The 26,611-nt window shown below is 33.1% G+C and overlaps 1 protein-coding gene across 1 annotated transcript; it reads right to left on the bottom strand.

Annotated features, from left to right (window-relative positions):
- Positions 1 to 3,402: 3,402 nt before the first annotated feature.
- LOC128245657 (paired box protein Pax-7-like) lies at positions 3,403 to 25,824 on the bottom strand. Its single transcript, XM_052963866.1, has 7 exons — positions 25,369 to 25,824; positions 19,644 to 20,171; positions 6,903 to 7,090; positions 6,404 to 6,560; positions 5,755 to 5,897; positions 5,263 to 5,452; positions 3,403 to 4,675 (listed from the first exon to the last, which is right to left on the bottom strand). Exons 1-7 carry the CDS (start codon positions 25,502 to 25,504, stop codon positions 4,548 to 4,550), a joined length of 1,470 nt encoding a protein of 489 aa, XP_052819826.1. The 5' UTR covers positions 25,505 to 25,824; the 3' UTR covers positions 3,403 to 4,547.
- Between the last annotated feature and the right edge of the window lie 787 nt (positions 25,825 to 26,611).

Genomic DNA, 26,611 nt, shown 5'->3' with positions numbered 1-26,611 from the left:
TTAGTTGCGCCGATCAGGTTCATTATTGTTATGTGCGCGCTTCTAATTAGTTTGGAGCTGTAGTTAGTTGATGTTAGCAATAAACCTCTCAGTATCCCCTTACATATTGTTGTTTTGTTTGTTTAAACAGGCAAATCAGACACTATTTACTGAACATTCCAGTCTAACTTAAACTGGATGTCATTGCTCTCTTTAAACAATATGTTATCATTTTTTTTGTTATTAGGTTAATTTATCTATCCTGTTGTGCATGCTATGATGATTGTTTTGATGATCATAAGCTGTATATGCTTGTATCTAAATAAATGTTCTGTTCTGTTCTAATAAACCACCAAAGAACATGGAACTCATACATTTGGCTAACATTGAATTATGTTCATTTTATTTAAAATATTTGCTTATTAATAATATGGCAATGGCAAACACAATTTAATGAGATTTATAAAAATGAAAACAAATAATTTGCTGGTGCTTCCCGTTAAGCTAAATTAAATCAAGGCAAGGTCGGTGTCATTTGGTATATATGCAGCCAGTTCCATGCATGCGCATAGGCAATTGCATAAACTTCGTTGAAATTAGCCAAACATATAATATTTTCCTGCGCAATTGATTAATTATTTACAAAAAAAATCATGAATTAATGAGTGAGCTAAGCTGTCGGGCGCCAGTTCTGATTAGTGGCGAAAAAGGAACGACAGTTTCTATTGTATATGATGAAAACTCGCCCCTTAAACGCGCATTGAAACTCAACGGCTCGAACAAATTCAAGTCGGAGGCCTTTTCAAACGCATTGTAAAAACTCTCGAGGAATTAATTGGAATTATATGGACATTTTCACTTTTAAATCTCCTCTTCGGATCGGTATGAATCGACTGCGGTGGAGTTAGTACGATATGAATAATAATCCGAGGACGTTGAATTAAGCTCTGTTAAGGTGTTGTACCGACTAACTCTACCACACGTTGAGAATATCCCCGAGTTTCGGGTATGATATGCCTATTAATAAGCTCCATTGATAGTTGGATGCGGGATGCAGATTCGTTATGAATATCATATTGGGTATTGAAAGCGAAAAGGTTCTATCTGCCATATAATGCAATGCTTCTTGGAACTTTTTCGCGTTCACCGTTCGAAATTAACGCATTTAGTCACGCAACGCTGAATGAGAATTGGCGAGATAAATTGATTCACGCTTGTTGGTAAACTTCAACTAAATTTGGCAGTTGCATTTTACTGGGTGGTCTGTGGAATTAAAAGCCTCAATTATGACGAGGTATATCTTTTCTACATGAATTAGTCTGGTATACCTTTTAAACTGTGTTCACAGCCGTATATACGTGCATTGAAAATCAGGCATCCATATTTCGGAAAAAAAATAAAATTGCTGGCCACATGGTGTCGGCTAAGTGGTATGAAAGTTTAAAAACCTTTCTGCGCTTTAAATGGGCACAATTTAGGTATTCCATAGATAGATACAGAACGATAAATGCATAATTATGTGTAACTCTTTTTACTTTAATGCTGAAAATAATAAAAGCGTCCTATTTGTGAACACGAGTTAAACAAATATAAGCTTTTGTATAGAAATAAAAACAGTTAATTTCTACGCGGCCCAAATTCCAAAGTCTAAAAAGCGACTTCATTTTATCTATGAAAAAAGACCCAAAAGTCCCTGTCTAAAGATTGACTTTTGTTTGGTTGTTGATTGTTTAAATATAAGAATTCTCGTGTTTGTATCATACGCTTTTAAAGGCTTCAAAGGTGCTTTGATTTGTATTAGTACATCATATAAAGCTCGCAAATATACTCTTTCTCACTCGCCTGTCCACATCGGCATCGATCGACCAAACTATTCTCTACTTTTCCGACATGTACTCCCATGTCATTTCAAAACTGACACCCACCCCCCCCCCCCCCCGCCTTTTAACAGCTACATCCCCAAGGTCAACAATTGAGCAAGCTGGCCAAACCATGAAATACATTGAAGAACTGCTAAATCTAAAAACATAAGTTCGAGAACTTAATGTTCTTGACATTGTCTAGAATTGATGTTTGAACTGATTGTCCATTTAGTGTTATTGCTCCTAACTAGATGCTAATTCTTGACCTTTTCTCGCAGGAGTGAATATGAAGTCACTTTCGTTTCACTGGACTCGAGCATTCAAAGGGATTCGTTCATGGTTTATAAAATGCACTTTTTACGAAAGAAAATATTACGAAATAGATGTGACATATCATTAGGAGTGTTGAAAATAAGAGACAGATATCTGGAACCCTTCAACAAATGCTGATATTTGCTCAAATATTGTCATTGGAAACCATCATTTTGAAAAACGTTAGCAACGAGATTTTCCAAAGCGTTGTTGCGTGTTAGGTTTATCACTTTATCACGTGGTGTTACCAATGTATTCGATAAAGGTTAAACTATCCAACAGGTATTGCATCAGACCTTGTGGCCGAGTAGATGAGGCTTCGGTTTTGTATTTTTTTCTTGACTGTACCGCTGTTGGTCCGTTCCCCACTAATACTATATTAAATACTTTAATTGTACTATTTTTCTGCAATTTCAGCATCAAAGAATAGCATAACTATAAAATAAGTGTTTTCAGGTGCACTTTTGGGAAAACTATTTTTTGTTCCAAAGCAATTAGCGAGCCATTTTAAGGATGGAAAATGATAACTGTGCACGGACAAAAAGTCCTGATTTGTCCTAAACCTAAAGGTCTTTAAGGTAACCTTAAGGTTTTTAAGGAAACCTAAAAGTCTTTAAGGTAATCTTAAGGTCTTTAAGAGAGCATTAAGGTCTTTAAGGTAACCTAAAGGTCTTAAGAAAACCTAAAGGTCTTTAAGGAAACCTAAAGGTATTTAAGGTAACCTAAGGGTCTTTAAGGAAACCTAAAGGTTTTTAAGGTAATCTAAAGGTCTTTAAGGAAACCTAAAGGTTTTTAAGGTAACCTAAAGGTCTTTAAGGTATCCTAAAGGTATTTAAAGTAACCTAAGGGTCTTTAAGGAAACCTAAAGGTTTTTAAGGAAACCTAAAGGTATTTAAGGAAACCTAAAGGTATTTAAGGTAACCTAAAGGTATTTAAGGTAACCTAAGGGTCTTTAAGGAAACCTAAAGGTACTTAAGGAAACCTAAAGGTCTTTAAGGTAACCTAAAGGTATTTAAGGTAACCTAAGGGTCTTTAAGGAAACCTAAAGGTCTTTAAGGAAACCTAAAGGTATTTAAGGAAACCTAAAGGTATTTAAGGTAACCTAAGGGTCTTTAAGGAAACCTAAAGGTTTTTAACGTAACCTAAAGGTCTTTAAGGTAACCTAAAGGTTTTTAAGGTAACCTAAAGGTTTTATAGGAATTGTTATGTCTAAGCGAAGAAAAAAACAATTTCAAGATGAACAAACAACATTGATCAACACATCATATTTTAATTTACAAACAGTTATAAATCAAATACACAAACAACGTATATTAATTATTTATACATTATGACATCCATAATTTTAAATCAGTAGATTTTAAGGCCTTTCGTCTCAGACATCGTGTTGTTATTAAATCAAACGATAGAAAAACAATTTAAATGTATACAAAACATAATAATGGTAATAAAGGCACACTTGTTTGACATAGTATATATGGTGTTTTAATTACCAATACTGACTGTGTTAAGCTTTCAATATATACATTTCAGTTTGTTTTGAATAAACACAGGTACGGGTGTATTAGGTTATTCCTTTAAAAGATAGCGTATTAAAAATGTATCCGAAGATCAATCAGGCAAAATTATCTTTTAAGAACAAACCAAAACTATAAAACGTAACACACCTTGGAAAGTTGTCCGTTTTCTCACGGTAACACATACATTTATTTTATATTTATATCAAATTTAACATCATAAGAAGCATAGTCCAATTTACGGGAACTTAGACATGAAAAAAATCCCGAAATTCTATACTTGGATTAGACAAAAATTATAACACTCCAATAACATTTGCTAAGTTTGCTTTATTGTTTTTTTGTGAAACCAGGCCCAGATCTCTGTACATATTCTTACGGATATTGTTCGTTATATCGGATACGCCTGGCACATTAGAAGATTATTATAAATACTTTAAACATCACCATATGCTTGACGACAAACTCGAAACCAATGCGTAGAAACCGTTACCAAGATTAATTCTCGTGTATTTATATCACCACTTCTCCACTGTTCGTGCATCTGTACGAAATGAGACATAGTTGCTTGATTTTCAAAAATGAGACAGTTCACTCCCTCGTGTCATTCGGTTTGATGTATGTTTGTAAACGGCTGTCATGGTAGGTAAGCCAAAATCAGATACAGGTTTTTGTTCAATTCAAGCATTTTGAACGTAATCTGATCCGATTTTCATCCGGTTTGCTCACGTCCGGCATTACCCTATCAAAGGTGGATGCAAATCGCCATACGCCTGCCAGCCCGTATTTCTGAAGAATAACGCATTAAGTCAGATTTAGTATGACTTATTTCACTAACACACACGAAGTTCGGTCAAAATGACGTCACATGATGACGTCAAAATCCAGCAGATACTCTTCCGCTGTCACCAGTGCCGAGCAAACCGAGGGCTACCGAATGTTCACGTGACTTAAGGCGGAGGGCAGCTAAACTCTCGTCTGCCACATATCGGTCCACATTGTTCACTGTAAGTAGAAACATATTAAGCTTTAAAACTGGTTTGTTCTAGTTTTTAATATATTTTATGGTCACCCTAGTAACTTCTATTAATTTTCTTTACGAATAGTATATATATGAAAACTGAATGATCGAAAAGCAAGAAAAGACCAACATCTATCACTGACTTTATCACAACATATTACAAAACAACGCCATATAAACAGCAAAGCGATTTGTGGTCTTTTTAACGATTTACGTATACGATTAATTCGATTTGATACGAACTCCAGTGTTGTACTAATAAAAGTATTCAATTTAAAAAAATATATATTTATATTTCTCATGTTATGGTTTTAAAATTATAGCTTATCACCCAAGAATCAGAGTCAAGTCATCGTGCACGGATTTTCGGTTATTGGCCTGCATGATTAATTCAATTTAATTGATTTGGCCTTGACGTCATACAGTATTCGATAGACTATAAATCGTGTTTAGTTAATGTATAACAAAATAAAGGAACCTATTCCAGCGGTCGTTTTCGCTCACTGCTTCTATCTTAGTTAAATTTGTAATGTACATTTATCTACGATTCGTCTTTAAAATAGAAATTTACCTGAACAAAGATGTGAATTGTAAGGTATGGCGTTTTTCGTGACGTCATTAAAATGGTGCATATGACTGGCTGCCGAGTATCCGTTAAACGCATGCGTGGAGCTAGGCGTGTTTTGATTGGGCCACGAAGATGTAGGAGGAAAACCCTCTGTGGAAGGGAGGCTCGTCTGAAGACTTGCCAGGGAATGCATCTACAAAGAATAAACATGGGAACAATTAGTATATGAAATAGTTAAAGCATATTTCAGTCAAAATTAGCTACGTCGAAGTCGTTTGGACCTCAGGAAGTTCTTCGAGATAACGAATTATCGACAAAGCGAGTTTCGACTGTATGTAAATTAGTTATGAGTCAGGCGGAACGTAGATTATGTAATAGTAAGAACATATTATGTAAAAACCTAATGATTTAGAAAAGCGAAGGGAGCGAGGAATTTTTTATGGTTAACGAAAGTTTGTACTGTGTTTGAGGTAACTTATGGAAAATGTATCCTACCTGACTTGCATGGCTGAAGTAGTTGTCCATAATGTTATGATAGGCCGGCGCGTGGCTGTGTTCTGATTTCAGGTTTGATGACGTCATCGTGTGCGTCATAGCTGACATGGCAGACGACATTGGGGACCGGTGCCATATGGCGTCTGATAAATGAAGAACATGTTTATATAATAAGCTTCATTATACTTATAATTGTGTGCTTGATTTTTTTCTTATGCAATAACCCAAAGAGTTTTATATATCAAACAACTGAAGACTACCAACTTAAAGTCAATTTGTCTCATTCTGTTCAACATTTGTATAAAATAAACGAAAATTATCACGGTACTCTGATAATACACTAGGGAACTACTCCTGTAGGTATATGTCTGCAACCTAAGAAGCAGGGCTGGTATACAATATTGGTATAAATGTGATTTAAGAATGATGTAGCTAATCGGATTGCACGTTTCATGTTATTAATAACTGACCAACATAGTGAAGGAAGTCAATGATGTATGACCATGATATTGATTGCGGTTGTATATTGAAACCCCAGAAGAGATACACCATAAACCAAGCTATTCCAGATGTTCAATATTTTCGAGATAGACCCATTTTCAAAGACTTAATGACACATTGGGATAAACTTATGTCAAGATATGGTTACCCTGTGCTGCGGGAAAGGAGTACGGTGTGGAGTCATGGAGCATGTAGGGACCGGAAGACACGGCAGAGGGAGGCACCTGCAGGAGGGAGTTAAGGGCCGACATCTGGCCGCTACCCATCTGTTTCCGCCAACGCGCACGCCTGTTACTAAACCATACCTGTATAAAATAGTTCATATATGTCATAGACCATCACGGACGGTTTGAATTTAAAATCAATGAACTTTTAAAATGTATTGTTAAAGGTTTAATTTCCTATATTCGCGAAAAAAATCATGCGGCGAATTCAGGTAATTGGTTTATGTTTGTATTGTTTTTAATTCGCTTCCTGTTGAATAATGTTTGTATTTAGACTTCATAAATGAACAATGACTTTTCATAGCAGAAAACAAAAACAAGCTGCAAATTCAGAATTAGGAATATCTTAAGTTTGTAAAAAACTGAGGTTAGTACATTTCTACTTTATTTGTAAGATAAAAAAGGAGATATTTTGCTTAATACCTGTACTCTTGCCTCCGTAAGTTTCGTCATCTGCGCTAATTCCTCACGCGTATAAATATCCGGATAGTGCGTGCGTTCAAAGGCGCGTTCTAATTCCTCCATTTGCTCCGCGGTAAAAGTAGTCCTGCTCCTCCGTTGTTTCCGCTTCAGTTGGATTCCGGGCTCCGAGTCACAGTCGGAGTGATCCTCTGAAAAATTCAGAAACAGTAAAATTAAATAAAATAAAAATTATAATACATTGTAAAAATTTATAATGCATATGATTGCAAGTATTTGTAATGCAAATACAACTCAACCTGGGAACCATTCAAGTGACAATCGTATTCAAAATCAATACATGCTCATGTATAACAAACATTAATTTGGAGTGATAAACCTTTAACTACTTACTAAATAATGCATTAATAAAAAATATTAATTACTGATAACAAGATTGAAACAGGGTTTTTACTAGCTTAAAACGCACAAATATTAAACGATTGGTGAGTGGTAAAAGATTTAGTACGATCAACTTTCGTCTCATAAGAAAGAAATACCGTGTTGCCTGCAGCTTTGTTTTTAATAAAACTCGGTTTCCATCATAAGAACCATTGTTTTCGACAAATATTCATCCTTTTTGGTATATTAAAACAATTGTATTAATTGTGGTAATTCTTATTTGGGAGTAAGAGTGCATTTTTAACATATTTCACAGTTATTACGACGCTACGAAAATGACATGTATTCTCTACTGCATTTCATATTTATTTTGAATGTTGAAAATCCGAAGAATTAGTTTAGCGATCTACCATGAACAAAATTAAGTTGTTTGCCTTTTTGTTCTTTTTTTAAAATCAACTGGAATGAACGATTAAAATCATTGCCATTTCTGATGTTTGCGATATTTTCAGTGATTACGGTAAGGAAGTGTATATATGTTGGCTTCTTTGTATTTTAAATACTGTTCAGAATTAAACTGGCCCTCTCAATAACCGGGCAGTTTTGGTAACAAGTCTGGATAGACCAAAGTGGGGCCATACATTAAACACCTTAATCACCATTTTCAGCGCTGTGTTAAAGGTTGTCGCAATTGGGTTTATAATGTTAAAAAAATGTTAAATGATTTTGGCTTTAGCCACGTCTTTGATAATGTTCTAAATATTGATGTAGCTGTGTTTATTGAATCTTTCAAGTGTAGATTATACGATACTTTCAAACAAGATTGGTTCAGAACAGTTGAAAATAGTAGCGTATTGGATATATATAGAACAGTTAAATCATGTTTTGCATATGAAACTTACTTAGATATTTTACCAGGAAATTTAAGATTTTACTTTAGTCGATTACGTCTATCTGTTCATCCGCTTCGTATTCAAACAGGTAGATATGCCAGAAATAACATACCTAGAGCTGAACGATATTGCCAATGCTGTAATTCTTTGGATATAGAAGATGAATTTCACTTTATATGCATCTGTTCTCACTTTGATGCTCTTAGAAGAAAATATTTAAAGAAATACTATTTTGTAAAGCCGTCAGTATTTAAATATATCCAGTTAATAAATTCAACTAACAGAACGGAACTTATAAAACTTTGTATCTTTGTTAAAGAATCTCTTAAAATAAGATCAAACTTACTAAATGTCAATACTTAATTTCATTTATAAACCATGTTCACCTTCTCATTTATTATTTATTGTCTTTTTTCTTTTTCTTTTTTCTACAGTATTTGTTTGTTATAATGTGTATTTATTATTGTTTATTATCATTGCCCATACACGTTGACAAATTGTATTATAATATGTATGTGTTGTGACGATGTACTATGTGCAAGTCAATAAACTGTCTGTCTGTCTGTCTGTCTGTCTGTCTGTCTGTCTGTCTGTTAATAAGGATTCTTTTATTCAAGATAATTAGTAGGTTAGTAAACTCAACTAGAGCAACGTTAAATAGAATGTTTGCTACACTGGCACCGGATTTTCAAACTCAATCATTTTTTTAAAAAATCAAAAAAAATCTTATAATTCCTTACTAAAAATTATAATACCGAATATGTAAAAAAATATTGAAAAATATTATTTTTTTTAGATATGTACTAACGTTAGTATATTATACAGTACAAAATGCATATTTCTAAAAAAAAAATTCAATATTTTTTTACATATTCGGTATTATAATTTTTAGTAAGGAATTATAAGATTTTTTTTGATTTTTTTAAAAAATGATTGAGTTTGAAAATCCGGTGCCAATGGTTTGCTAGTCATGAATTGCAGTCACAACCAAAACATGTTTATATTAGGAAGTATAAAATGGCACTAAATAAATTACGACTTCCATCACATCGGGCCTGTTTTGCGACATACATAAATTCAGATTTAATTGATTCTATAATAAAATTTGCAAAACATATGGAATATTGTAAACAGGCCCAGACATTGAATCGTATTTTAATTCATTTCGCATTATATTTTAAACTTTCATGATATGCAGAGACCAATTACGGAACTGTTGGAAATTGCATTGACCGACTTCATTTATTCCACTGCAGGCGATTTAATTAATTTCATAATCGCTGAATAATCGTTATTCATTAAACTCAATCGACCTCTTACCATATCGCAACAGCATTTAAAAATCTAAATACTAAGCTGTCTTAAGACCACCATCAATGCATCGCTGTTGACACTATTTAATATTTTATTTAATATTTCGTCAATTACAGAACGGCGGTTTCTTACCTTTTTTATTTTACGCGGATTATTCGCGTTCGTAAATCGAACGTCGCATTCTTAATGTTGAAATGAATAAATAGGAAAAAAATAAATAAATAAAGTATGGTGTCCTAAACGCCTTAGCGTAGCGCCCAAGCGGGACTAATCGCATCAAAACATTAAAATTGACTTTAAGCTTTAATTTCATAAGTGAGCTGGTTTCACCAGACTTGATGGCGCCGAGTAACGATGATACCTTAAAAAGATCAGTTAAATCGATGGATTATAATTCCTTTCCGGCTAATTTTAAGCTTCATTTGTACATATCCCCGTATATTTACTTTATAATTTAGGAATTATGACAAACGGCGTCACACTTTACATATTTCAATGGATTTCATCCAATTATTATTCAACCTGGGATGATAAAATTGATGTAAATTGAACCTTTAACGTTCCGTCACGACCGTATATTTTATCATGATTCTATAAGGAATCTGACCAACATGGAAGCTATTTCTCTGAAAGTTCAGATTACCATAAAGTTACATATTGGTCCCTGGTGAACCCAGTCATTTAAAGCAAGGTATTTACTTGATAGGATTGTTTTTACCATTAGTACACCACAGCCTATCCCCGTTGGCTCGAACTTGCTTGGCTCGAACTGAATGTATAGGATCGATTTCTTTTTCCGGAAGAAACGCATTCCCGCTTGGCTCGAATTTTCTGAGGCTCGATGCATTTTCTCCGGACCTTTGGAGTTCGAGCCATCGGGTTTCGACTGTATATACAGATACAGCTTGTTTTGCTTTATGGGCCAGTGGCCGTACATTACTTAGTACACTGGACCTGACTTGACTTCACATTTTTGTTTGTAAATTAGTTAAATTAGCTTAATTTCAACTGAAATCAATACTTAAATGACCTACAGTCCAAATTCGCTATGTCGAAGAAGTTAGGACCACGGGAAACACTTCGAAATAAAGTTCCATCGATATAACCGTAATACAAAAAGTGTAAAACTAAATCGAAAAAAAAAATCGAAAAAAAAGTTCGACGATACCAGAACATCGAGATCATAGAGTTCGACATAACGAGTTTTGATTGCGTATGGCATTTTTAAGGACCAAAACTCATAACATTCTTTTAGTTGATACAAACATAATATGGTTTCACCATGCATCAAAAACGCGCCTATTTGTGTATCAGCTACCTTAAATAAGCTACTTGCCTTTAGTTACAACATTGTGTGGTACAAAATGCTGTTTAGTTCTAGTTAGTTATTTAGTTGGTTGTTTTCTTTGCTTGAATCCGTCGTGTACTATCAAATTAGTTAGAAGGTATCACAATTTTCAGTCGCATCTTAATATCAGCAGAGTGAAAAACAGAGTGTGAAACAAGGAGATCTGGAAGGGAAGCCCTAGCCCTTGTCTAATATACCTTTTGGTTCTTTAAAGTGACACATTTATTCAAAATCAATACATAAACATGTATAACAAACATCAATTTTGACTGATAAACCTTAAACTTCTTAGTAAATAATGTATTTATAATAACTGATAATTACTGATAACAAGATTGTAACCGTGTATTTAATAGCAGAAATCGCAAAAAAATATTAAATGATTGGTGAATGCTAAAATATTTACTGTAGTTTACTATAGTCTCATAAGGTTGAAATATCGGAGCAACATTTCTCGAAACAGACATTCCTGGGCTTTAACCAGTTCTGCGTTATCCAAATTTCCCAGAACATTCATCTTTTGCATGCCGATCGTTAAGCAAGGGAGCTATTGATATCACTGAAGGATGAGGCGGGGGTATTGAACCTGGGACCTTTTGCACCCGAAGGGGACGCTCCACTGAGCTAATTAGTTACGACGGGGGTGTAAGGTTATTTATACACGCACTCGGGCAAGAAACATTCGGCGAGTGCTCGTGTAAGAGTGTTAGTTAATTAAGATTTTTTGGATCATTGTGCACAGACAGAATGTAACCCTGGTTAGAGCTTCCATGGTTCTTTAACGTGCAACAGTGTAACGCACTGTCATACGGGACCCATATTTAAAGTCTCCCCCGGAAGACGATTAGTATGTTTGTAGTGTTGCGGCGGGGAATCGAACCTGCGACCCCTGGATTGACAGTCAAGGGTGTTTCCACTAGACGAAGGATCAGACACTAGTTAGTTACGATATAACTCGAAGGTTTTATAACAGCACGGGAATGCGTGAAATATTTCACAAGAACATATTATACCGAATCTATGATAAATCACGAAGTAAACTTACGATATACAGCCCTGTTGGAGTTATGAATAAGATGTTTTAGATCTTTTCTCGTTGACAATATTTTCTAAAGGAATCTATGCATTTAAATAATCTTTACATGCTAAGGATTTTAAAACGTCATCAATCACTCAGAGGTGTTCCGATTTTCAAAGCACAGCGGGAGCCAATCAAAATGATGGATCAAAGTTACTGCCGAGCAGGTTGCTGTCAAATCGAGGCCATTATGAAACAATTGACCAATCGGAAGGGTCGAAATGTGTTAAGCCTAAACTTTCACACAGCAACATTATCAACATTACAACATTATTTTCCTTAACAATCATACTGCGATGGTTTTGGAAAATTGAATGTTACTGCTCTGAAAAACATCCAGCAGTCCTTGTATATGCATTATTTTAGTATTATCATTATAAGTATTATTATAATTATGATTGTCATCATTATTATAAAAGCTGCACTCTCACAGATTTACAATATTAACAACTTTTTTTATTTTTTTTTGTCTTGGAAAGAGCAAATTTTTGTGTAAATATCTACAAACTAATGATGTAAGATTGCTGACGCAGATTTTCATATTTCCGTTCGAAATTAATGTTTTATGGCTTAAACCGTTACTAACGGTTTAAGAGAAATGCCTAAAACATCATTTTTTGAACTTAAATATAAAAATCTGCGATCTTTTTCGTCAGGAGTCTTATATTACTGGATTCCATGGATTTTCGCAAAAATTGGCTCGTTCCAAGACAAAAATAAATAAAAAGTTGTAAAAACGTTCAATCTGTGAGAGTGCAGCTTTAACAACAATTATGAAATTAATAAGAAGAAAAAAAAACATAAAAAGGAAAGGAATGCTATTTCAATAATACCCACCATCATTAACATACAAGTTGTTATTGTTGTTGTTGATGTCATTGTTTTCATTGAAAACGAGAACACGCTGTGCATTACAATTGAATTTAAATGTTAAAGTTCATTTGGTCAACATTGTGTTTAATCGAGTAATGATTTCTAGAATCTGTATCATTTCGTACACAATTTAATCCTAAGCTAACAAGCTAAACAGCAAGCTTCTATCCTCCTACTAACCAGCTGTTGCAGAATTACGTATTGTATGAAATTCGTCTTCCATATAATTTGCAAACAATGCACAATTTCCGTTGCTGTAAGCGGTACAGTTTCTAACATAAAGGGAACGTTGGTTTAATTATTGTTGTAATCATTTCCCGGAGAATTGCTATTTTAGCTTGTACTTAATTAATAGCAGCAAATCACAATTAATTAACAATTTTATCTACGTATTAAAACGTTTATTGTCCAGTTTTTGAGGACTCTTATAATGAAAATATACACTAAGAAATCATGGATTATGTACATATATTATTTGTTTATGTCAAATCAGTATATATCATTAGCTTTTGAGTGATTTAATATATGATGTATTTTTACTACTTAATTGATCTTAATGTAAAATTTGTCATTGAAAACATGGATAACGTACATATAGTGTTTGTTTTAAGTTATATCTTTGCATACCACAAGCGTTTGCGTGATTTGATATATGATATACTAAATTGATCTCAATGTAAATTGGGCATTGAAAACAGTCTAATAACTTGTTGTTGATTTTTTAATTTGTTTTACTAAAAAAGACTCTGTCGTTTCTTATCAATCATGAGCTTTACAAATCAATTCAATTATTTTTCGCATATGTTTCCAAACACGATTAAAAAGGGTACAACATTATAATAAAAACTGACTACAAAATTGAAATAATGTAAAACAGGATTATATACGCAGGAAGGGGGCGAACAAATTCTTTTTGAATAACAGATTTGTCCTTAAGTTAAATCAGTTCACTTTCTCCAATCCTGACTTTACAGCGATGAAATAAATAAGGTAGGGCAGTGGTTTCAAAGGTACGGTAGAGATTTTATCCGGTGCATGCTGGGTGCTAACTTCCGGGAGGTCAAAGTTTGAAGCTAATGCTCTGGACAGGGGCTAAAGTTTGCTCTTAGAAGTGACTCCAGGGTCACACTGAATTAATTGGGGTTACAAAATGGCATGGTTGCAAATCGTTAGGGCTGGGAGAAAGAGTGGTTTTTATGACATTAATATGAATGTAAATTGGCAGGTTTTATGGGACTCCAATAATGTTTTCTTTGGCTTAACAACACAGTGCAATCATTAAAATCTAATAACATCTTGATTCATTGTTTTTAAAGGTGAAGGTTGATGCATTTTTTATTATTGCATTATCATGTTTAACTCATTTGACTATTATTATTATTATTATTTTTATTATTATTAATATAATTAATAATAATAATAATAATAATAATAATAATAATAATAATAATAATAATAATTATTATTATTATATTTATAATATTAATCATAATTCTAATAACGATGATAACAAAAATTAGTATAACATCAATAGTGATTATAAACGGATTATAAATATAAAAATTATATTATGTTTTATTCTTTATTTTTATTATTATCGTTATTATATCTAAATAATGCTCGGAGCATAATACATGTAAGAAACAATTGCTTAAATTCCTAATCGTTGTAGTACCCGTTACCTAATCACTTTACGTTTATATCATTATTACGAAAATTCCTCATAGTTGTAGTGTCCGTTACCTGATCTCATTACGTTACTATCAACGTTACGATCTTATCAGCTACGTGTCATATTTAGCAAGTATTCGCAATGATAACACAAACAATTTGCCTAATTTGACAGAAATTTGTACATAGAGATAACATTATGATAAGAAATTATCTGACTTAGTACCTCGAATGGCACACGACAGTCACGGTTTTTGGAGCTGCGGTCCAAATGTAGATTTAAGTATTGAAAAATGATGGATATTTAGCATGTCATGATAATTTTCAAAAACAATGAGGGCCGAAGGCGTTTTAGAGGGGATTTTTTGTTTATTTTTATTATTTTTTTTTTTTTATTTTTTTTTTGGGGGGGGGGCTGACATGCAGATGTTTGTAATACAAAAGGATAAAATGCTAATATAATATTTTCAAATGTATAAACAATTTGTAGTATCGTACGAAGTGGAATCGAATACTCGATTGATTTTTTTGTTAATATAAAGTACAAGGATTTCATCACTTGTGCTACATGTAATCAGAACACATCGCGATCTTAGTATCCATGTGACGAAATTGTTTCGTCAATATCATGGCAATGTAATAAAATATAATACCAACTTAATTCACAAAACTTGCAGAACATTTTTTGTCATAATACATCCATCGGAACAGCTCTTATCGAAAGCATAACATATAACCATTCAATGGAAAACAACAGAATTTTTTTTTCACATTGAAAACAGACAACATAAATACTAGTACACATCAAACTTGAATTCTCGTACCTTATATTTTATAAGAATATTTTTAATAGTAGACATTTACTTTAAAAAGTACAGAAAAAAGCCTCATGCTTTAGACGAAACTGGTCGTTCGTGATTTTAGTAATACAATAAATTTAAGTCCCTTATTTTAGTTCAATTGTGATTCATTTCGTATATCTTAAACTCCACTTGACACGGGGCCATTGTATTATATTTATCTAACCCGTTACGTGACACTAAGGAAAAGAAACTATTTTGTTGCAAATGAAGTGGTTCGTATTATTATTCACATTTTCAGCTTGATTTGAGATTAAACAGCCCTGACCTCATCAAACTTGACAGTGAAATTGACGAGAAAATTGATTTTCTTTACATCACCAAATTGATGACGTAATACGCACACGATCCATCAAATCTCCTGACAGACGAGATTTGCTTCCCCGCGAGATTTTGAAATAATTTAGAAGCCCGTATAATCAAATGAAATCTTGGCCCAAAAAGCTGAAAACCATTACAATCATTGGTGTAATATTATAATGAAGAACAAACACTCGAGATTCGGTCAAATTCCTTGGCGAAAAAGTTAATTTTGGAGAAAATTGAAATGACTGAGCATGATGAATAAATTTGTTTCGTTTTTATCACCGACAAGTATTTGATTGTGTGATCAGAATTCATTGACGAAAAAAGTAATCACCGTTGAATTTGAATGGTTAAATACTTTATTTCCGACCGCAATCGAGTAACTTTATAGGATGATAACTTTTAAATTGAAACTGAAATTACGATTTTTAAATAGTGCAACTTGGACTGAATGAGAGAACTGTATTTAAAATTGATTTAAATTTTACAAATTCATCAAATGAGCACTAGTTAAAGTGTCAACTACTAGACACTGTTTCATACAAAACGATGACAAACTGATCGATTGATTTGATGTGTTCTCCTGTAATAAGCGTCCATAACATCACTCTTTATAAATATTTAAGAAAATAACCTTTTTTCTTGTTCACTAGAACATTTTTTTTATATATAAATGCAGTAGAATAATCAATAGTTTTCAAGTAGGATGCTGTTTTGAATGATAACTATTTTAGAAAACGTAATTATATATTTTGAAAAATCACGTTAGCTGTTTTCCGTTTTTATGTGATTCATATAATTGTTTTTATTCCCTTTGCTTTCGTGTCCTGTATTGTAGGTTTACTAAAATTAAATCTACTAATTAAAATGTATTATTCTGAATCATAAACATATTAAAGCTTAAACACATAACGTTTTCGGGTGATTTTTATACATATATTATCGTCTGCTTGTATAAAAAATTCTAGAAGAAATAACATTTTTTTTTTTTTTTTTTTTGGGGGGGGGGTCGACTAATATAATTAATTTAATTCACAAGGCAATTTTTAATATCATTTTCCGTCGAGAAACACGGGAAAAAATGGGTAAAATTCTTAACCGTAACATATATATATAATTTTTTATATGCGGCATTGTGATGAAAAAAATACTCAATGTAAAAACATATGTATTAAAAAGCTTATTCAACTGCCATTTATGAATCATGCATTAACAGATCTGCTGGACGATTTCTTAAAGTTTTCATAGTCAAATTAAAAGAAATATATAAGTGTTTTCAACATAAAATTATGTATATTCAATAACAGTAATGAAAATGAAGTATTTTTGAGATATATGTAAAATGTATTATCAAATCACCTGTGAAAAACGTTTTTTTTTTTAAATCTTGAGTAAGATAATGACTTAGAATGTGTTATGAATACCGTTCGGGTATCCAATTCTTGGTAATTATTCAGTCAGCAAATATGGGCCCCAGCATGCCTTCGTTACAGGAATTACTCCTACCGATATGTTCCATATGGTTAAGGGACCCGGGGCCAGTCCTGAGACCAATTAGCAAACCAAATGTAAGGTTTGATTGACAAATGGCGGTCTCGATGTCTTCAAAGTTTTTGGAAGAATTGGGATGCGGTTGGTTTAATGAAGTTGATACCCATCTCCTAACTGTCCGTGCCCATGTTGTGATTTTTGGCTTCAAAGAGTTGTGTAAAGTAACATATTCGCGTGGTGAATTAAATTGAATATTACAACAATTTTGATTCCTGTGATAAGTATTTTAGAGTTGATTTAAAGGATTGATTCATAAGCGTTCAATGTAAGCGTCCCTTCGAGTTTTGAAATTTCCATTGAAACATATGGAACAAATTATATATACAGGGGCGGGTTCAGGATTTGAATTAAGAGGGTCGTAACTTGGGGGGGTGGGGGTACCTTCTTTTGACATGCGCCCCCCCCCTCAGACCAGGAATTTATTTGGTTTGAAAAGTTCTCAGGGGTTGGGTTTGGGGGTATTCCCCCTGCAATTTTAAACAGTTTAAGACCCAAATGGTGCATTTGGCACCCCCTCTAAATCCGCTAGTGATACATATAATTGTAAGCAAAAAGTTTTAAAAAAACAACACTTCTAGTCTATGAATAAAATTAATAAAACGTTGTTTTTTTTATTCTTTTTATGTAGTTGACGAGTGATAATGTACAAGTTTATGAGTTCCAATGAGTGTCCTCGCTTTCTGTTGTTTTTTCTCCCCAAAATAATGTTTGATCACTGAGAGTTCCACAGAAAGTTGTCCGTGTTAATACGTATGCAGAAAATGTCCTAAAACGCCCTGGTCATACATAACTTTATAATTGTATTAATTAGACGATGTACTTTAGTACAAGTCTTATAGACTGTCTATTCTATTCTGTTCTGTTCAATATAAGATTGCCCTGTTTGATATCGTTTCACGCAACACAGCTGAAAAGTCCATACTTTTAATAATATTTTAGCCAAATCATCCGTATACACTGCAATAGTTTCTTAATGGTGGAAAAAATAGAATTAGTTTAAGTGACACACTTATTCAAAATGAATACATAAACATGTATAACAAAAATCAATTTTGACTGATAAACCTTTTACTACTTAATAAATAATGTATTTATAGAAATTATTAATTACTGAAAACAAGATTGTAACCGTGTATTTAATAGCAGAAAGCGCAAAAATATTAAATGATTGGTGACTGCTAAAATATTTACTGTGGTTTACTATTGTCTCATAAGGTTGAAATACCGTGTTTAATGCTCATTTCTTTCAAATTGAACTCGGTATCCTTCATAAGAACAATTGTTTTTGACATTTATTGATCCGTTTTGAAATATAAAACAATATTATTTATTAGGATCAAACTTATCTGTGAGTAAGAGTGCATCTTTAAAAAATGTATAAGCCCGTGAAAGAAAGGAGAGAAACATGTTTTGATCGGTAGCAGGCTCCTATCCGTATGCACTTACGCCTTCAGCCCGAGTTTTAGACTCGGACCATGGAAAGTAAATTTTAAGATGTCATTTATTGTCTTTAATGTAGCTACTTTTACCGAAAAAGTGTAAATAATTGTTAAGCATTGTATTTGCAATATATATAACCGGTTTTACCATGATTTCTCTTCCAATAAAAAAGTTCAATAAAATGAAAAATTGCAATTACGTTATATGAGTCTTGATTCTCAAACTCAGATTCAATGCATTAGTGAATACGAACTCAGAATTCGAACTCGGTACATTTGGGTGTGTAGTCAGTGACCTTATTGACTGCACCATTGCGTACTTAGCTGGTTTTATAAAGCGGCTGTATATCTGTGTCATTATAATCAAAATTCATAACTTTGACCTTTTTTCTCAACTTTTGGATGTGTTTTAGTAAAAGAATATTGGAAAATATTGACTTGTTGTCGACGGTTTTCGTTTGGAATGGATTCCAGAGGCGTTATTTATATGTTTAATTCATGAATATGAACACAACTCGCTGTAGCTGAGTAAACCTAATCGGATCATGTTCTTCCATTAAGGGAAAAATGAATACAACTTAAGTAAAATCATAGTATTGGAGCTACAATATATAATTATTTAAAGCTTCATTACCAAACTACAAGTATTAGATAAAAAAAAAACATGAGTAAAATATATTTCTTTATGAAAATACATTGACCCTAGATTACGGTTCTCTAAAAAACACACGAAATCTCTTTTTCAGCATTTTTTCACTTAGTCACTTAAATTAATTTATTTTTCATTTTTTTACAAGACTATCACTCATTTTCGTATTGTTCTTTTTTAAATGATTTAGTTTTCGTATATGTTTTTCGACTAATTTCTAAATATAAAATTAGCGCCAGCTATCGGGCACGTTCAAGCGGAAAATAAAAGAATTCCACAATTCCATTTGTTTAAAACTGACATAGCTACACTAAAGCTCAGAAGATTTTTTTATTTAATAATCGAGGCATTAAATATGCATCGAACAAATATTTCACTCACCATCATCGGCTTCCGGTTTTGGCGATATTTTCGAATCCCCCAAAATGCCTTCAATGTTGTGGTTATTCCCCCTGTACTCCACTCGCTCACTGTCGCTCTCATCCGGTCCCTCACTTCCGGAATCCCCATCTGAGCCCTTAATATTGAACTTGGCGCGGAGGACGCGGCTAATGGAGCTCACGCTAGGGACGCTGCTCCGATCACAATGTCCCTCTTTCAGGAGACGGTCTCGAATCTCCCAGCTGAAGATTCCAGGGTTGTCCCGTTTGTATTGCTCGATTTTCCTCTCAACGTCCGGAGTGGCGACTCGCGGCTTGGAGCCACCGATGACGCCCGGGCGGATACTTCCAGTTTCTTGGTAGCGCTGTAGGATCTTTGAGACGCATCCATGAGAGACTCGCAACTGGCGGCTGATCACGCACGGACGGACACCCTGAGCGGCAAGTTCAACAATCTTCAACCGGATGTGGTTCGGGAGCGGCCGTCCATTGATGAATACCCCTCCTAACTGGTTAACACGTCCTTGACCTGCAAAGAAGTAACTACCGGTTAAACAGAAACGAGTTTTTAATTTGTTTGAAATATTTTTAGCAATTAATTAGAAGTTCATAAAACTATTTTATAGTATTTACCTTATCTTAGAAATAAATTAAATGTATTCCTGCAAATATTTACGTTTTCAATTCAACGTTTTAATATGTATGCAAAAACGCATTTTTCCTACTATACTTAAACAATTATCAATATCTTTAAATAAACTAATAATATCCCTAAGTTGAGATAGAGCTCAACTAAATGACAATGCAGAATACCTTTAAATAATGCTTCAGTTTCAAGCGTAGAATACTGTTGGTAATCCATGTTAAATTCCATGTTTAATCAAAATTATACGTTTATTTCCCGGCACTAATTAATTCTTACAGTTACAGGTACCTTGTGTCACAAAGGCTAAATCGCGGTTACTATTAAAAATACCGAGACTGTGTCCGGAATAAATTCGGGGCTTATTAGTATGCAAATGAGGCGACCAATTATTCAAGCTCTGAAACAAAAGTAGGCGGGTACCGGAAATTATCGCCGGCAGTTATGTAACCTTCGTCTGTGCCGGATAATAAACTAAACTCTTTATTTCATTTTCAAATTACCCTGGTTTTGATTTGTTTCAAAAGTGTATGCTTATGTTTAGATATCAATGATATAAATAATTGAAAACGTCAAAGCAATGGATTCGCCCCATAATTGCGGTTTGACGGGAAAAAAACTAATAAAATTTCATGATACGTCGTTTTGGGAGATTTTTTCGCTTTTGAGTGCTTCCAAGTTATATGCATGTTATTAACACAATCAACATTCACACGTGTAATTTGATTGGCAGAGACCTTTTTTTAGAATAGTTCTATATTTGATGTATTTTTGTGTATTTTCCCTATTAATGAATTAAATTAATTTGTTGAACTAATAACTATTAAGTAACATTAATTTTTAAATTAATGTATGTCTGTGTAAAAAACAGTTATGAGAATATTAATATTTTCTTGTTTATTTTTTGGTTATCTTTGTGTATTTTTTCCATACCACTTTCAAACCAACATTTTTTACGGGCTCTAGAAGTTCCCACTATGTATATTATTGAAAGAGGAAATAATGACATCATATCATTTAAGATTGCTTTTAATTATAACATACCCGACTTTATCTTCTATTCTTGTGAGTTTATTAAAACTGTTGAATAACTAGCTCATTTTCTATTTCTGACAAGTGCTTTATTGCCAAGAAAGTCAAAACAAAAAAAAACAGGATTAAATTGAAACCTGGAAGGCTCCGAAGAAAATATATTAACTACTACCTAGTTTTTGTTTTAATTATAACATCATCTTTTACCGTTGCTTGACCATATTGGCCAATGTGATAGCCCCTTTGAACTTCCCATTACAAAACAAACTCAACAGGTTGTGTTCAGTCGGGTAATGTGCCCATTAATTGGTAAGGGCCATTAAATGACGCCATCAAACGGTACAGTCAGATGTATTTCCCGGCTCTAACGAACAACCTGTACAATCTGTGTAATACCGGTATCCTTTTGATTTCTAAGAAAACAGAGGTGTTCCGATTGCTAATTGATTGTCCGAGAAATTTAGCACCCACGAGGGAGGGCCGGTCTTGATTTATTTGTTAATTTGTGGGATCCGCGTTTCATTGTACAGTAATACATGTTTGGAATATAATTGTTTTATAGAAAAAAATATTGTACTAAACCAAAGATGTTTATTGTCTATGTTGTGATTCGAATGATATTGAAGATAAACTTCATTTTGTCTGTGTGTTTCCGACTTAATGATGTTAGAAAGAAAAATATATTAAATAATGATATCATATAAACGCGTATGTTGTTCAATATTTACAATTGTAGCAATCAAATAATAGAAGTAAGCATATTAAGCTTTGTCTGGTTGTTAAAGGTTATCTTAAAAGTAAGATCAGCTATAATTAATGTTAGAACTTAATATAATAAAAAAATCATCCTTCATTTAATTTAGATAGTTTATACCAAGATTTATTACCGAATTTGTTGTAACGTATTAACTTACTTTAAATTTTGGTGCGTTTTTCTTTGTATATATACCCGATTTGTATTACAGAGTTTATAACTCTATGCATTCGATCACGTTGACATTGATCATTATCAACATATTTATGTGTTTTTGACCATGTTCATTGTATAAGTCGAAATTAACTGACTGTGTGTCCGTCTGAATTATGTATACCGTATTTTCACGATTAAATTGCATTATAATAAGAAAAAGCGACTGTCTTATTTAAAGGTAAACACATATAACATTTTATGTGTTAAAATACAAAGTGTTATTTTTATTAAAAGAAGACAAAACGAAATAGCGTAAGAAAGGAATTGGATTTAACCTTTTTGCAAGTTTTTTTGGAAAAAGATGTTGATATGATAAACTTTATGTATACATTTATTAACGTGTGAATATAACATTTTCGAATATATACATTTCATTAATTAAATACATTCATGTATATACTAGTATTGTAGAATTTAGTGTGGCAATAAAATCGTTCAAATTATAGGAAATTTTGTTGGAATGAATCAATAAAGATCATTTGTTTAATTTCCTTTGAAAATAGTTTAAAATCAATAATTCAAATTGCTTAACATTTTAAATCAAATTAATATTATTTCAATGCAGATTTTGTTCTTCGTCGACGTCGTAAAATTTCACTCTCTACACGACATGAACACCAACAGCAATTTGATGAGATCATAACCATTTATCATCCCGGTCAAGACTTTAAAGTTTGACCCGGCCCTGTTTTTGGGCTCTCGTATGTCTACGGGAGGGCTGGATGAAAGACCCGAGATAACTTTCCGCTCATTTTGATTACTTTCCGCTCATTTTGATAACTTTTCGCTCATTAATCTCAAACTGGGCAGATCACTTCAAATACTGGTTTAATTGCTAATGACACAATTTAACAGGTTGGGAAAAGTTCTCGTGATTTATGTTGATTTCGGGCTGAATTTATGTGAGAAAAGTGTGCTGGTCATTATAGCGGCCAATGAAAGTGGTCAGTGAGATGAAATTGGCGGGAAATTGAAATGTACCGAGTATTAGAATGGTGTTGCTATATGGTGTATTTCGGAAGTCTGTGCTTTATGGACGAATATAAATGAACAAAACCAATTAACTATTCCGCAGGACTTTTACAAGCCTACGCATTCTTCTCAGGCACACATGCTTAAACTATGGCGCAACCAATGTACACATACATACATATAACACACATATAATATTAAAAAAAACTACTTTTGTTACATTCCTTATAAAACTGATTATTAAGGTTATACTTAGAACATTTGAATTATAGTTACTTAAGTTACAAAGCGTTTAAAAAACATAATGAAATAAAACTTTTTAAAAATACCTCTTTTCAAATATTGTTACAGGTTTAAACTTGGATATTGGATTATTAAAGAAAATGAGAGATTTGACAGGCGATTTGACCCGAATCTTATGTTTAATTACAAAACAAAAATCCAATTTGCTTCGACATATATATATATACTTCGACATACATACTTCGAAATACATATACTTTGAAAATATTTATACTTCGACATACGTATACTTCTACATACAAATACTTCACAAACGAAAACAAACGACTTTAGCCAGAGCAAGGCTTCATCTAGTTATTCTGCGATTGCAGCACTAATCATAACTTTGCACGAAACCTCCGGTACACTTTTACGCTCTGTTTTATTAAATAGTGTTTTCCCAGCGAAATAGGGTACCGGGGTTGTCGCCGATACCTCATTATCATTAAGAATAAACTATAATCAGATATTAGTTCGAATACCATGGTATTTCAGGTATATATGACGTACAAACTGAAATGCAATACTTAGTTTGTCACGACTGTGTCTTAAAGCAACTTACTCGTAACTATCGCAATCGCTCCAGTGGAAAAAAACAACAACATTTAATTATCAAATATCAAATTAAATCTAGAGTTTACATATTTGATACAGCAAACATGATAGATAAAATAGACTCTTTCTTATATGTACATTAAACGTGTGTTTTTTGTGTAATTGCATTTTCGAATAGGATCACTCTTCATTCTTCCTATGGAAGCGTCTATTATATCTAGGACCAATAGAAATCCTACTCACAGATTGTATGTACTATCTTGTCGACTTCTTTTATGTATTTATCTTCATTTTGGTATGCCATTGCATAGTGTTATCCTGGTTTAATCAAATTTGTTTACCCAAACAATGTCTATGTATTGTTATTTAAAAACGATTTAAAATACAAAGGATCCTATTTGACAGAACGACATTGTCGAAAAAAAAATGCACTTGATCTTATAAATGAATTCCGTTTTTGTTCTAACGACAAAGAAATCAAGTAAAATGTCAAGTAAAAGAATTGTCAGGATGAACATATGTGTATGACATATTTAGATACAAAATTTCAAAACCCAACATTCATAAGTGACAAGGAAAAAAATGATGTGTTATTTATTATGGAATACAATTTTCAACGACATATTTCAATAGCGTATATGTTAAGTGGCACCTTAAACAACGAAACCTAAATATTGTTTTTTACAAACGATCTTAAGACTTATTCTAGAATTCAGACTCAGAAATAACATAAAATATTTAAAGAACAATTACACAACATTATTTAAACCTAATGTGAAACGTTGCTGGGCTAATATATACATCAATTTACCTTCAATTTTCTCCTAAATGAAAATTTTAATAAAGTAAAATAAAGGTTTTATTTTTAAGCCTAGAATCTGAACTCAGACTTAACACCGTTAAACACATGAACCCAACAAGAAAATATTTAAATAATCGTTGAAAGACATACGGATGAAAGCCTACACAATCAAAGAGAAACACAACACCACTAGACAACATACCCAGGTTTTGCTTTAAATTTGCTTCTGTCATAGGTTACGTTTAGAGAATAGTGCATAGGGCGTATAAGAGTGACTTTAAATCGCCCGTTTCTTAGTGAAAAATTGAAAAAAACGGTAAAGTTTTGAGACATAAAAGAGTTTTGTGGCTCAGCTGACCACACACAATGCCATGTAAAATACTTCCGACAGTCAACAAGTCAGAAGGCAAACGTATTTCTCAATGCAGTCTCTATATTCAATGCAATAGCATATGTAGCCCGTTTGTTACCTTCTATTGGAAAGCTGGTCATGAGCCCGAGCCCCGCAAGGTGGTAGGGAAATACTGGGTTCAGCATCCTTGTTGGCGTCTCCGGCGGCCTTTTTGATGTCCCTTTGAAGTTTCCTGGTGCACTAATTAGATGCATTAATAAGTAGAGTTCACTTGTCGCGGCTTATCAGTTATTTGAACCTTAGGTGTGAAATTGATAACGACAATATAATTATCCGTGATTCGTTTACGAATTAATAATTAGTCCTTATTAATTCTTGACGATATGTAAGTGTCCGTTTAATGACTGGTATCAATATTTATGTGCTTATCACTGATGCGAATGGGATAAGAATTTGATACTGTGGTGTGATATTTCGAAGTTTAAACTGGGTTACTAAACGGTATTGGTTGCTTTTTAAATAAGGCATAGAAAGGTATCTGCATGTATTAAAGATTCATTAAAATATGTGTAATTCTTAATCATAGTTGGTTAAGGCTTTGTCACGTGATGTGATCTTGATCACAAAGAAGATAATGAGGTTTTTTCAAGCGCCCTCGGGCATGAATATGACGCCGCGGACTGCTCAGCTTCAATTTGATGCTGGAGAATTTTACCAATGCTGGTAGGCGGAACTTCGGCTGTCAATCTTGACGGAAAACAAGTTTACGGCGCGTTAATCGGTTATCGCCGTGAATCATCGGTAATTTTCGTGAAGTAGGGGGCGCGGTTAACAAATTATCATTACAAGTCCATATTAAGCAGAAAATGCGACCTTTACTGCTTACGGGTGTTCAAATCTGCTATGGTGAAAGCGATCGCAGGAGAAAAATATGAAAAGGAGGACAATTATGTAGATGTTGTGCTCTGAGAACCGTTTGATGTTCAAGTTTTTGAAATTTTGCGAATAATTTTCTGCGCGCGACGGCAGATATTTGAATTATTTACGCATTAGAAGATATTAACACTCGTTCTGCAACTAAACATTAAAATAAAACGGCGAGAGAATAAATACTTTAAAATGGTTATTTGAAATATGTTAAATAGATAATAACAATCAAAGTTCAACATCTGCATTGAATGGCCATCGAATATTAAAGCGATGTTAAATCTTTGCAATAAAATGTTGTTTTGAAGATGTCAATTGAAGCTTACAAGGAATTAGAGTCATAATCATTTGTCGTGTTTTATGTTTGAAAATGACTTTAACATTTCCGGAGATTAAATTAAACTATCCATTTGATAAATGGGGCTTAATGTTCC

Source organism: Mya arenaria, chromosome 9, assembly GCF_026914265.1.
Source record: "Mya arenaria isolate MELC-2E11 chromosome 9, ASM2691426v1".
In the NCBI taxonomy this organism is placed as follows: domain Eukaryota; kingdom Metazoa; phylum Mollusca; class Bivalvia; order Myida; family Myidae; genus Mya; species Mya arenaria.
Note: the sequence above shows the minus strand (reverse complement) of the source record. Positions and strands in the feature narration are given on the sequence as shown.